Source organism: Kogia breviceps, chromosome 15 (assembly GCF_026419965.1).
Source record: "Kogia breviceps isolate mKogBre1 chromosome 15, mKogBre1 haplotype 1, whole genome shotgun sequence".
In the NCBI taxonomy this organism is placed as follows: domain Eukaryota; kingdom Metazoa; phylum Chordata; class Mammalia; order Artiodactyla; family Physeteridae; genus Kogia; species Kogia breviceps.
In genome coordinates, this window is record NC_081324.1 from 778,902 (window position 1) to 791,082 (window position 12,181).

Here is a 12,181-nt window from a genome sequence, read left to right on the forward strand (position 1 = left end):
GCCAGCGAGGTGTGCAGTCGTGTGATTTCGCAAACGTCGAAAGGACGCGAACTCAGAAACGGTCTTGACGAACAGCAGAGCCTCGGGACGTTGCGGAGCTGCTGCCGTGGACTTACGGGCAAACGCCCCGCCCTGCGCCACGTGGCTGCCGCGGGCTCGTGGGCGCCGCCGGGCCCGGCGTGGCCCGCGGTGGGGGAGGCGGGGAGGGCGCGGCACAGACACGGGCCTTTACAGCGTCGAGACTTTATTCTGGTTAAGCGGGGACGACTTTCCCTATTGTGACATCAAAGAAAGAATTAGAGCGTTAGGAAACTGCAGAACAGTAAACGGCCTTTCGTTCCAATCCTCCGAACAGCAGGCGAAGGTGGATGCTTTACAGTAGCAGTGAAATCATCAGGGCTCATTTTCAACAGAAAGTCAAGCTGGTTCGACGTGGACATTAAACTTGGAGAAACAATAAAAAGGGAAGGAAAGGAAATCCGGCCCCGGCGCGGGTACGGCGCGACTGTCTGCGAAGCCCCACCGTGGCCGCCTCCCGGGCCCCTCCTGCCTCACACCCTCTCTCGGCAGCCGCCGCCGCGCACCCTGCATCACGGAAACGGGCCCGAAGGTGCTGGAACCTTCCGTGGCAGGTGCGTGGCCCTAGGAGGAGAGCTTGGAGTAGCTGGGCGGGGACAGCTTCCGCTTCAAGTACTTCAGGACGTAGAGAGGAAGACAGCTGACCACCGTGATCGCCGACACTTTCCACACGAAGGTCACGGTCGTGATGAAGGCGACGTCTGTGGGAGAGAAACCCAGGAACAGGTGTCAGAGGCGCCCGGGCGCCGCAGAGGCGGGCCAGGCGGAGCCGCGGGGTCTGGGTTGCAGCACTGCTTTCCCCGCCCGCGCACCGGGGGGCAGGGGCTCCTCTATCAGGAGACGCGAAGCCCCGCCGCGCAGGGCAGGCGCCGCACGGCCCGCAGGCTCCAACGCAGCCTGGGGCCGGCTCGGACCGTCGTCGTCCTGAGGACAGGCGACCCTGGGCGTCGGGGCCTCGAGGCCGCTGGCAGAGCCGTCCCCGTGCGCCCGCCCCCCGTGCCCCTCGGTCCCGCCGGCACACAGGATGCGCCCCCAGGCCGACCTCTGTTCCCGGGGTTAACGGCTGTTCTAATCCTTGCGGGTGAAGAGCCGTGTGAGAACCCGACGGGCGGCCGATCCTAGGACAGCCATCCCTGGAGACTGTCGTCGGAAGTGAGACGCAACAGCCCGGTAGGCTCATGGACGCCGAGGCCCAGGAAAGTGCAGGGAAACCCTGGGTCTGCGTGCAGGGCACACGGGGTCCCAGGCTGCGTTTAAGCACATTGTAAGAGACCCGGGAAGTGTTTTCCAGGGGTCCAATCGCTAAAAATTAACGGCGAAACGTTGCGGGGACGACGCACGGTCGCCTGACGGACACGGGTGCTCATCGGTGGACGCAGGACGCCCAGCACCGTCCCCTCTGATGAGCCGCAGAGCCCCGACGGGGCCCGGGGCCTCCCGCGCCGTCGCCAGGCGGGAGGAGCCCACGGCAAAGGCCACGAAGAGGAGAGGCGCGGCTCTTATCAGTCGAGGCTCTGGAGTGACGGCGTTCTGCTGAGTTTCTGCAGTCTCGAAGGACGTGGTAGCGCCAACGACCCGAGAAAGCTCCACGAGACGCCCTGCCTGTGCGGCCCTGCTGCTGGTGTCCCGGCTGCAGCTTCTGCTTCTCCTCTGCGCTGGGAGGGGGAGCTGCGGGCCCAGGGAAACGCCCGAGGATAAGCCAACATCGCTCCGTCCAAGAGTGTTAATCCGCGCTCACACAGGAAAGCAAACGTCTCCTCTCAAAACAAAGTAACCGAGATGTTGGTTATTCGAAAATAACCACTTCTTATGTGCCATGGCTATTTTTTTGGTGATTGTTTCTTTTAATGCAAAACCACGAATCTGTAATAGTTTTCCTATGTACGTACTCACCATTGAGTAGATACTTGGATGTGAATTCACCCCATTTCTGCCTTTACGATCTTTTTACTTCTGTACCATCTATAATACGTTAAAGTTATGGAAGAGGCACAAAATTCATAAATTCCCGCCGCTGAAACTTGCCAAAACGTTCATTCTGTAACGTACAGCTCTGGTGTGAAGGACGGAGATGTTTTCACAATACGCGAAAAGTCACGTCACCAGCACCTTTCACCAGAAGTAACTGTATGGCCCGCCGCTCTCCTCCACTTCGCAGACGTCTTTCATCCCAGTGGAGTCGGCTTGTCCCGAGTCGCTGGTGTTGGGCACAGGAAGGAGGTGCCGACTTTTGGCTTCAAGGGTCGGGGCTCTGCCTTCAATGACTTTTCCCACAGTGGCGAGTGAAGAGCCGGGGCGGCGAGACGAGCGCGCAGGCCGGGGACGGGAAGCCGAAGTCTCGGAGAGGCGCCGGCACGGCCGTGCGGGCGCCCCGGCGCAGCTCAGCCCTCCGCCAGCACCACGGCGGGTGACGCCCTCCCCCCGGGCCAGTCGGCGCTCACAGCCAGCAAGCGGCCCGCCTCCTCAGGGCCCTGCTGGTGACGGGGGCGGGCGGCCCGGGCGGCGGGCCCGAGGCGGCTGGGCCCCGCGGCTCCGGGGGAGGAGGGCGGGCGGGTGGGCGGCGCCGGGCCCCATCCTGGAAGCCCTCTTCCCCGCAGCCTCAGCGGCCTCCGTCAGGAAAAGGGACAAACAATACAGCTCTTGTGGGGAGAAGTCGGCACGACTTCATGCATTGTTGCAAGGGGTGTAATCTTTCCACAGAAATAAGCTCTGTGTTGTGAAGCTGTGTGATGTGGGTTTTATTACGATCTGCAATCTAAGATAACGTATTAGAGGCAACAAAGAAAACGTTTAAAAACCGGTAATAGACAGCTATCCAGAAAAGAAGTCTAAAGCAACTTACCAAAATATTTATTTAGAAAAGCGAGCGAGGCCACGTAGCAGCCGAGACTGAGCAGCTCGGCGACCGCCATCAGCCAGTGCCACGTCCTGACGGTCAGGGCCACCATCAGAAGCTCCGTGAGGACGAGCGCCGTGAAGGAGATGGCCACCACGTGCACAAACTCGGACTCGAAGAGCACCAGGGCCCCGGACATGAGGATGCCGCCTGGAAAACAGCGGGGCTGAGCGGCGTGGCTCTGCACGCGACGACCTTCCCACCCGGGTCGGCGGCTCCGTTACCGTATGCGGGGCGAGGGCCGCCGCCACCGACGGCACTGACAGACACGGGCTGTGCGCACCCGCCCCCGGCGGCCCACGTAAACCCTGGACTGGGCGCAGAAGAAGGCGTGGGCCGGCAGGGTCTCGGCGGGGAGCCGCGCCTGCACGCCGGTTGGTTCGCGACTACGCGCCGGCTGCCGCCTTGCAGGGCTGTCTGCTCACCGCTGGCCACTGGCTCCCGTGTGTCTGGGACGCCAAGCGGAGGGCAGCTGGTGACTTCTGACTGCATAATTCATGTTTCTCGAAGTCCGGCTACCACGCCAAGAAAGCAGGCCGTTGTGGGGCGTAGGCAGCGTGGTAAGTGCTGATTAAATTTTTCTGGACTGTCTTTTATTTAAAAACAGGTCACTTTTTAGGTGACCTGCACCGGTGAAAACGCCAACCCCCGCTGCGTTGTGAAGAGGCCTGCGGGACCAGCTGCTGGGGTATCGATTCACAAGATAAACTGAAAGCAATATTCAACTGCTGATGAAATGTTAAGCTTTTGGAACTGAACTGGGAGGTGAAAACAATATTGCCCATAGCAGACAAAAAAGCTTCAGTGCGGGAGAAGGCGGGTCCCTCTTACCTTGGTAAATACTGATTAAAACCCAGACGAGGAAGGTCTTACAGGATAAGGATCTTCCCTAGGGTAGACAGTGGAGCAGCTTAGTTAACAGAGCAGAACACACGTTTTCAAGTAGCTACGTGCGGGTGACTTGTAAAAGACCCCAGGCCCCCAGCCCAACCCACGTCCTGATCCAGCCACCGTCTCCCTCCCGTGCACCCGGGCCGCCTGCCCTGCTCAGCTTATGGTAGAGGGGTGAGCGGTCTCTTCTGTTTGACCTCCGGTGACCTGAAGCCACGGCTATCCGTTCCCGGGCTTCCTAGTGACCCAGGAGTCGACCTGGATAAAACAAACATCGAAACGCACTGTTCTGCAGAGTAAAAACCATTTCCCTTTATTTCTTCTTTGCTTCTTGGGAACAAATCTTCCTATATCTACTTCTTAGTTTCCTTAGGTGACAAAGGACGGTCTATCACTCCGGAAGTCAGAATGTAGGCCCCGAGGTCCTTTCTGGAAAAGATGCCACATCAACGAGCCCAGCACAAACAAGGGTTTCTGGCACAGCGACCTTCACCTTGAAAACTTGGCCCGCGTCTGGCCGACCACACTCCCGAAGACGCTTCTATCCGAGAAGGAGGTGGGGTCGTAAGCCGCCCGCCAGCCCATTGCTGCCAAGGGCCGGTGGAGGCGGCGCACGTCCCCGAGGCCTGCGGACGACGGCGTCGGGACGGGGCCCGGCGAGGCCGCGGCACGGGGCTCACAGGTCATCACGCCCGTCCCCCGCTTGCCGGCACAGCCCGCAGACATCGCTTCCGTTTACGGATGGAGACGCGCCGGCAGCTGGTGACTTCCTCAAGGCCCCGCTGCAGCTAGGCCTAAGGGACGAGGCCAAAGCTCTGCTGCGACGCGGGGCATCCCCGCCAGGAAGAGGTGGCACGTGATGCTAAACGGCACGAGGGAGAACGAACCGTACATAGGACAGGACGCGCCAGCACAGGGACACCGGGGGCTGAATCCCGTCCACCCGGCGTCCACGGGCGCCTCTGAAAGAGACGGCTGCAGCAGCTTGGTCCCGAGGGGCCTCCTGAGAATGTCCTGGCTGAGCCCAACGCCTCACTGCGTGGGAGTGCGGACAGCAACCTCAAACACGTCACCGTTTGTTAAAAGGCGATGTTGTTTTTTTAGAGGAAGAACACAGGCGCGTCGGGGGCGGACCCTGGCGTGTGTGTGCACAGGCCCTCCTTCCTGCCCGTCTGCACCTGCACCAGACACGCGGCCGCCGACTCGCCACGCGCAGGTGCCCCGCGGTGCCGCGTCCCTCGGCGGGAGCCCTGCCACCGGCGGCGGCTCTGTCTCCAGCCCCCTCCCCGAGGCTTCTTAGGGCAGCAAGCCCTGCTGTGGTTCTGTGGCTCATGTGTCCTGTGGTTGGAGCCCTCTGTCCCAGTCTGCGTGCCAGCTCCCGGGTGGATGGTTCTGTGCCGGCAGATGTCCAGTCTCCACCCACCAGTGCGACAGAAGAGTCCCTCACCCCAGAGCTCCCGCGCTGCCCCCTTCCCGTCACCGCCTCCCACCCCAAACCTCGGGCGGCCGCCCATCTGTCCTCTGTCCCTAAAGCTGTGCACTCCCCAGAGCGGCCGATCACCACGCACTTCTGAGTCTGGCTCCTTCTGTGCAGCAAGATGCATCTGAGAGCCGTCGGCGTTGCTGAACGGACGGGTTTTCTCCCGTCACGGACACGATCCCACCGTGTGGCTGCACCCTCACGGGGGGCAGGGCAGCCGCTCGTTTCCGTTTTGGGTAATTACGACAAAGCCACCACCAACTGTTCTGCACGTGATTCTGTGTGAACGTACCTCTTCATTTCTCCTGAGTAAACACCTCGGAGTAGGACTGCCGAGTCACGTGGTAAGCGTACGTTTAACTTTACCGGAAACCGCCAAGCCGTCTTCCAGGGCGGCTGCACCAGCCTGCGTTCCCACCAGCACGGCCGAGCATCCCTGCCAGCATTTGGTGGCGCCGGTTTTACATTTTGGCCACTCTGACAGATTGCAGCGGTATCTCATTTTAATTTGCAATTCCCCAATGAAAAATGACGTCGAGCGTTTCTTCATAAAAGGGATTACTTGCCGTCTGGACGTCATCGTCTCTGGTGTGGTGTCAATTCAGGTCTTTTGCCCATTTAAAAACTTGGGTTGTTTTCTTTTTGAGTTTTGAGAGTTCTTTATATATTTCTGGACACGAGTCCTTTATCAAAAGTGCAATTTGCAAATATTTTCTACCACTCTGTGGTTTGTTTTCCATTTTCTTAACAGTGTCATTCACAGGAAAAAAGTAATTATGATGAAGTCCAATTTATCAATTTTTTCCTTTATGACCTCATATCTAAAAGCTCTTTGCCTAATGCAAGGTCATGCACGTTTCCTTCTGTACTTTCTCCTAGAAGGTCTATAGTTTTACATTTTACATTTAGGCCTATGACCCACTGTGAGTGAATTTCTGTGTAAGACCTGAGGTGTGGGCCGAGGGTGACCAGCTGTCCTGACACCGTCTGTTGAGAAGACGCCCGTCCTCCCCTGGATCCCCCTTCACATTGGTCAAAGACCGGCCGACATGCGTGGCTGTAGTTCTGGGCTGTCTGTTCTACCCACTAACCTGTGTGTCTATCCTTTGCCGGTGATAAAAACCTGGTACTGGGAGTCTTCCAACTTTGTTCTTCTTTTTTCAAATTTGTTTTGGTAATTCTAGTCCCTCTGCTTTTCCATATAAACTTTACAATCAGTTGTCAGTATTCAACAACACTGATACTTCCAATCCACGAACATTCATTTATTCCTTTCTAGGATTCCTTTCAGCCAGTTTTACAATTTTCAGCATGGAGATCCTGCACATATTTTGTTAGTTATACCAAAGTATTTCACCTTTTTATGCTGTTACAAACAGTGTTTAAAATTGTTTTCAGATCTCAACTGTTCATTGCTACTGTATAGAATTAGAAATAATTAAAAATATTTTTTCCTTGTATCCTGCAACCTTACTAAACTTACTAGTCTAGGAGGGTTTTTTTGTGGATTATTTGGGATTTTCTACATAGACAATTCTGGTATCTGCAAACAGTTATTTTTATTTCTTCCTTTTTAATTTCTATACCCTTAATTTCCTTGCCTTGACTTATCACTATTATTTTTTTAATTATACAAGGACACAAATACACATTTCAAAAGCTAAAACCATTTTGAGACTATTCAACAGAAAATAAAAATAGTGAAGTAGTCCTAATAGTTCAACGTCTAATGGTTTCAAGGGCTTTTATGAAGGACTGTACATCACCTACTTGATATCTTGACAATCAGTACAACTATAGCTCAAGTGTCTCTGTAGTTAGTGAGTAGTTTATCATGAATATAACACTATGACTCGGTAACTGAACTCACAGCTACAAGGCTGAACTATTTCAGGACCACACAGGCTGGCTCAGCTGACCACGGGTCACCTAAGTCCTGACCCCAGGGCTCAGGCTCAGGTGGCTTTTCATAAGAGGCCACAGACCATTCAGGACAAATAAAGTCATCTGTAGCGTTAGGAGAGGGATGGGTCCATGCTTCCCCTCTAACTGGCGGCACCAGAAAATCAGAAGTGACTGCACTCACCATGAGTAAAGCCTAAGAGCTCAAAGCAGAACGTGACCCAAACATCCTTACAAATACATCCTTTCCCGTAAGGAATGAGAACTGTATGGTTTTAGGAAGAGGAAGGAAATGTTGCCTCTTTGTTCAACAGATTCATTCCCTCCCTGGTTCATTCACCAATTACTGAACAGACACTGTGTCCAAGTTTAGGCCCTGGAGACAGAGCAGAGAACAAATGTTTACATTCAGGATCCGGTAGCCTCGTTAGAACCCTAGGTCACCCTGGTGATGCCTGGAGCATTTATTATACTCTCAGCATAAAAAGACGGGCCACGAAATAAGTATAAAACCAGGATATTTTATCTCGAAGTAGAGTTCTTCCTTTCTGTTTTACAAGGGATGTGCACGCTGCTTCCCTTGGTTACCTTTGCGGTATTTAATGAATTTACCGTGACCTGAGATTTCTGCTCAGAACTTACAAGATAAATCATCTGTTGGACAGTAACTTACATTCCAGCCCGGGGCTTGTTTTCTGCTACTGTCCAACCATCATTTAATTTACCCTGAATTCGTGTTTTCTTCTCCCGACTGAAGGCTTGTGGAGACCAGGAAGAGCGCCTTCTAGGTCTTTACAAGTGCCCGGCACGGGACCCTCAGCCGTGCCACCCACAGTGACGGACTCAGACCCACTGCCTGTCCCCAGCGGGTGCAGAGTGCTGGGCTCAGAAGCAACGTAGAGCTTCAGAATGTTTCTCCAGCTCCAACTAGAAAAAATACTCACTTCTTATCAAGTTAACTGGTTGAGTGCCTTAGTGCTAACTTTATTTTCAAAGGATTTAGAGTGTATGCAATTTTAAAAGAAATATATACTTTAAAGACAAAAAGTACAGAGTTTGGATCTTGAAGAAAAGGAGTCTAGAGAAAATAAGAGACTGAACTCTTGTCAAAAAAATTAGGAATGCGGTCCTGACTTTAGGATATTGAAATATTCTAACTGTTGGTCAACCTGACAAGAAAGGAAAGCCAGCACCCTTAATGAGACCCAACTTACTTGGAATTGGACGTGGTTGCCTAACATCCCCTCAAGTTCAAATGTATCAGCTAATGGTGTGGATTCACCGCCTCGTGGCTACAGTCAGAGGGGAGCTGGGACTCAAGGCTGGACGCCTGTGACCCCCGGGAGCCTGCTTTTATCACTAGGGTAACGTGGCGACCCACAGAGAAGGTTCTGGTGGGCAGCAGTGAAAGCGGCGTGTCCCCTTGCCGGTGAGGACAATGAAGTCCCGCCAGGAAGTCCTCCCACCTTGACGGTCTGGCAGCAGCACCTGGCCTCACCTGCAGTGACCTTAATCCTGAGCAGCCACCAAGCCCCTACGCTGATGTTCATAAAAAGCTTGTTTCCCCTTCATATCTGTGAGGCAGCATTTAGGGAAACATTTCTGGAGCCACTGGAAATAAGGAAACACAACTACTAAAATTATAATTATTCGCAATGGCCTCCTGTAGCTTTTGGATCTTTGATGCTGTTCTGCTTCACTGAATGATGACGGCTTCACCACCTTAGGCTATTAAACCAAAAAGGTTTTCTTCTACTTGTAATATTCACAATGATATTTTTATCATGATAATGATGCTTTGTATATTTCTCACATCTATATCTTATTATCAAATAAAATATTATATCATCAAACATAACGTTTGCTATTTTATCTTATTTTATACTACATTGTTGAGCTAGCTTTATTTTTGCCCTGATTATAGAAGTAATACAGGCATTTTCTATTTTTTTCAATGGATTTCAAAAATCTTAATCTCAGATTTCCCTGGTGGCACAGTGGTCAAGAATCCGCCTGCCAAGGCAGGGGATACGGGTTCAATCCTGGTCCGGGAAGATCCCACATGCCGCAGAGCAACTAAGCCTGTGCGCCACAGCTACTGAGCCTGCGCTCGAGCCCACGAGCCACAACTACTGAGCCCACGTGCCACAACTACTGAAGCCCACGTGCCTAGAGCCCGTGCTCCGCCAACGAGAAGCCACTGCAATGAGAAGCCCACGTGCAGCAACAAAGAGGAGCCCCCACTCGACGCAACTAGAGGAAGCCCGAGCGCAGCAACGAGGACCCAGTGCAGCCAAAATAAATAAAATTATATTAAAAAAAATCTTAATCTCATCAAATTCTTATGATAACACCATCAAATCCAAAGATTTACGTGCCTTACCCAACGCCGCTGGGACTGGCTGGAGGCCGGGCGAGTCTACCCGATAATGCGTAATCTGATTCTTTCTCGTTACAACACGCGGCTACAGCTTTAAAACTCAGAGTCGGTAACGTCAGGTTATCCACTGTAAACCTAAAGTTAATTGGGGGTCCGTGGACTTTGTTCTCAGTGTTGGAAGGTTCTTTTTAAAAAAATTTAAATTAAATTAAATTTATTTTTTATACAGCAGGTTCTTACTAGTTATCTATTTTATACATATTAGTGTATATACGTCAAGCAGTGCTGGAAGGTTCTGAGGTCACCATGGTTTGTGTGTGGGGAGCTGGGCTTGTCTTCCACCCAGTGGAGCATGTTTTCTAGGCTACAGAGATATGCTTTCATAAAAAACCATGAAAAATTTAAAACTTCTTTCAGGAATGTTTAACCGTCCCAGAGCGGCGCTGGGCTGCGTGAATGAAGCCTGCGCACCTCAGGGAAGTGGACTTCTACCTCAGTAGTGTCACCGTGACAAGAGCACGCGGATCTCGGGAACAGAAACACACTGCAGACCGCTTTCAGACAAAATTCTGAAGTCCACGGCCGGAGGAGATGTGGGCATTCCGAGGAGCTCCTGGTGAGGGCTCCAGGTCCCTAACGGCTCGAACGCTGCACCTGCTCCAGCGGACAGGGAGCTGGCCCCGCCCAGTACGCAACGCTGACCGCGAGCCCCCGCTCCAAGCATCCCGCACCCAGAAAGAGGGAGCCCTCAGCCTCGGTTCTGAGTCCACAGAAGTTCCACAGACGGTTATGAGCACCCTTCCCAATTATAATTCTACGCGTGATATCAGAGCTGCACTGCAAACATTCGAACAAACGCCGTTTCCCCCTTTGATGCCTAACTGGGGCCGCACCTTGGTGAGGTCTTTGTACAGCTCTGGGTACAGCATTGCCATCTCGGGCTTCACGTCTTGGTCCAGCACCAGGGAGAAGACAGGGAACATGGTGTAGACCGTTGCATACCTGGAGGAGAGCAGGGAGGTTACACGGGGGACCCGGCACCAGCGGAAGCACACCTCTGAACCAGAGGCCAAAGGTCAAGCCCTAAACAGAACCAAAACACGTTGGCAACCAAGCATGACTTGTCCTAAAACGGAATACTTACCCACAGTACAGGAGCAAGGGGTCTGCAAGCTACCGATGCTGACAGGCACAGCAGGATCCTTTATTTCTCATTTTAATTAAAGCTTTTGTTTTGAGATCGCTGCAGAAGTGAGTACAGTTGCCTGGAGTAACACGGAGAGATCACGGGGACACGCGGCATCTCCAAAACCGCAGCCAATCTCCAGCGGGACGCTGGCACTCGCGTGGTCCAGACACAGTATCCGCACCCGCCAGGGCCCCCTGAGGCCTCCTTCTCTCCCAGCCCCTCTGAACCCCTGGCAACCGTCCTCCGTCTTATAACTTTTGTCACCTCAAGGCGACACGCACGCACCACACAGCAGGTGACCCTGGGGTCCGGTGTGTCGTTCAGCCCCAGTCCCTGGAGGGTCAGCCAGGTGTGGCCATACGACAGGCCGTCCTCTGCCTGCTGAGGAGCGTTCGTGGTTGTGGACACAGCAGCGCTGCACCCCGGTCATTCTCTGAAGTGCACCTGGGTTGTTCCCAGTGTCCGGTTATTACATATAAAGCTGCTATAAACATCCACAGCACAGGTTTTGTGTAAGAGTAAGTTGCACTTATTTCAGACAGGGGTGCCACCTGGGATCGTATGTCCACAAGTACAGGCACTGGGTCACAGGGCAGCTGTATGTTTAGTTTTATAAGAAACTGCCAAACTGCTTTCCAGAGCGGCTGCACCAGTTTACACCCCTGCCAGCACGTATGAGGGATCCGGATGCTGAATCCTCACCATAATTCGGTGCCGTCACATGTGTTTCAGCCATTCTGATAGGCGTGGAGGGGCAGCTCACTGGGGTTAAAATATGCATTTCCTGATGGTTGATGACACTGGCCGCCTCGTCACGGGCCCGTCTGCCGTCCCCGCGTCCCCCTGAGTCCCCTGCTCAAGTCTCCCGTCCGCCGTCCGGTGTCAGCCTGCGCTTTGACGGCTCCAGATTCTCCACCTACAGGTTCAACCTCTAACTTCTGCATCAGGTTCAACAAGCACATGCTCTTTACTTTCCTCTAAACCTCTAATCGCGGTTGTTAGTCCCCTTAGGACTCAGGGGGGCTGAAAGGGCCAAGGAACCCAGGCAGAACCCGGCCCACGTGCCCCGGAGCCCGCCGACGCCCGAGGACCAAGCTGCGTGTGCGCCCGGCCCAGCGGCCCCCCTGCACCGGATTCACGAGTGTCACAGCGCAGGCCGAGGAGCCTCTGTTTTCGTAAAGAGCGTCGATGAGAACCCTTGTTATCGTGCCAGGAACTCCTCCGGCTTTTCCACCAAATTACAAACATCATCACCACCCCTTTTATCAGTTGATTCTGCTGAGGGCAGTTTCCAGCGTGCGACTGGGTGGCTTCCTCCAGAGTCCCAGCGCAGACCCCCACCCCCCCATCAGCCCCCAGGCTGGG

General features: G+C 53.8%; 1 protein-coding gene across 6 annotated transcripts in view; it reads right to left on the reverse strand.

Annotated features, from left to right (window-relative positions):
• Window positions 1–227: 227 nt before the first annotated feature.
• Window positions 228–12,181, reverse strand: part of ATP9B (ATPase phospholipid transporting 9B (putative)) — a 205,300-nt gene continuing 193,346 nt past the window's right edge. For all 6 annotated transcript variants that reach the window (XM_059040457.2, XM_067015936.1, XM_067015933.1 and 3 more), the window contains 4 exons: window positions 10,521–10,629; window positions 3,806–3,863; window positions 2,921–3,124; window positions 228–779 (listed from right to left, as the gene is read on the reverse strand). In XM_059040457.2, the coding sequence (XP_058896440.1) occupies window positions 643–779; window positions 2,921–3,124; window positions 3,806–3,863; window positions 10,521–10,629 (508 nt within the window). In that variant the 3' untranslated portion in view covers window positions 228–642. The remainder of the gene's footprint in view (window positions 780–2,920; window positions 3,125–3,805; window positions 3,864–10,520; window positions 10,630–12,181) is intronic.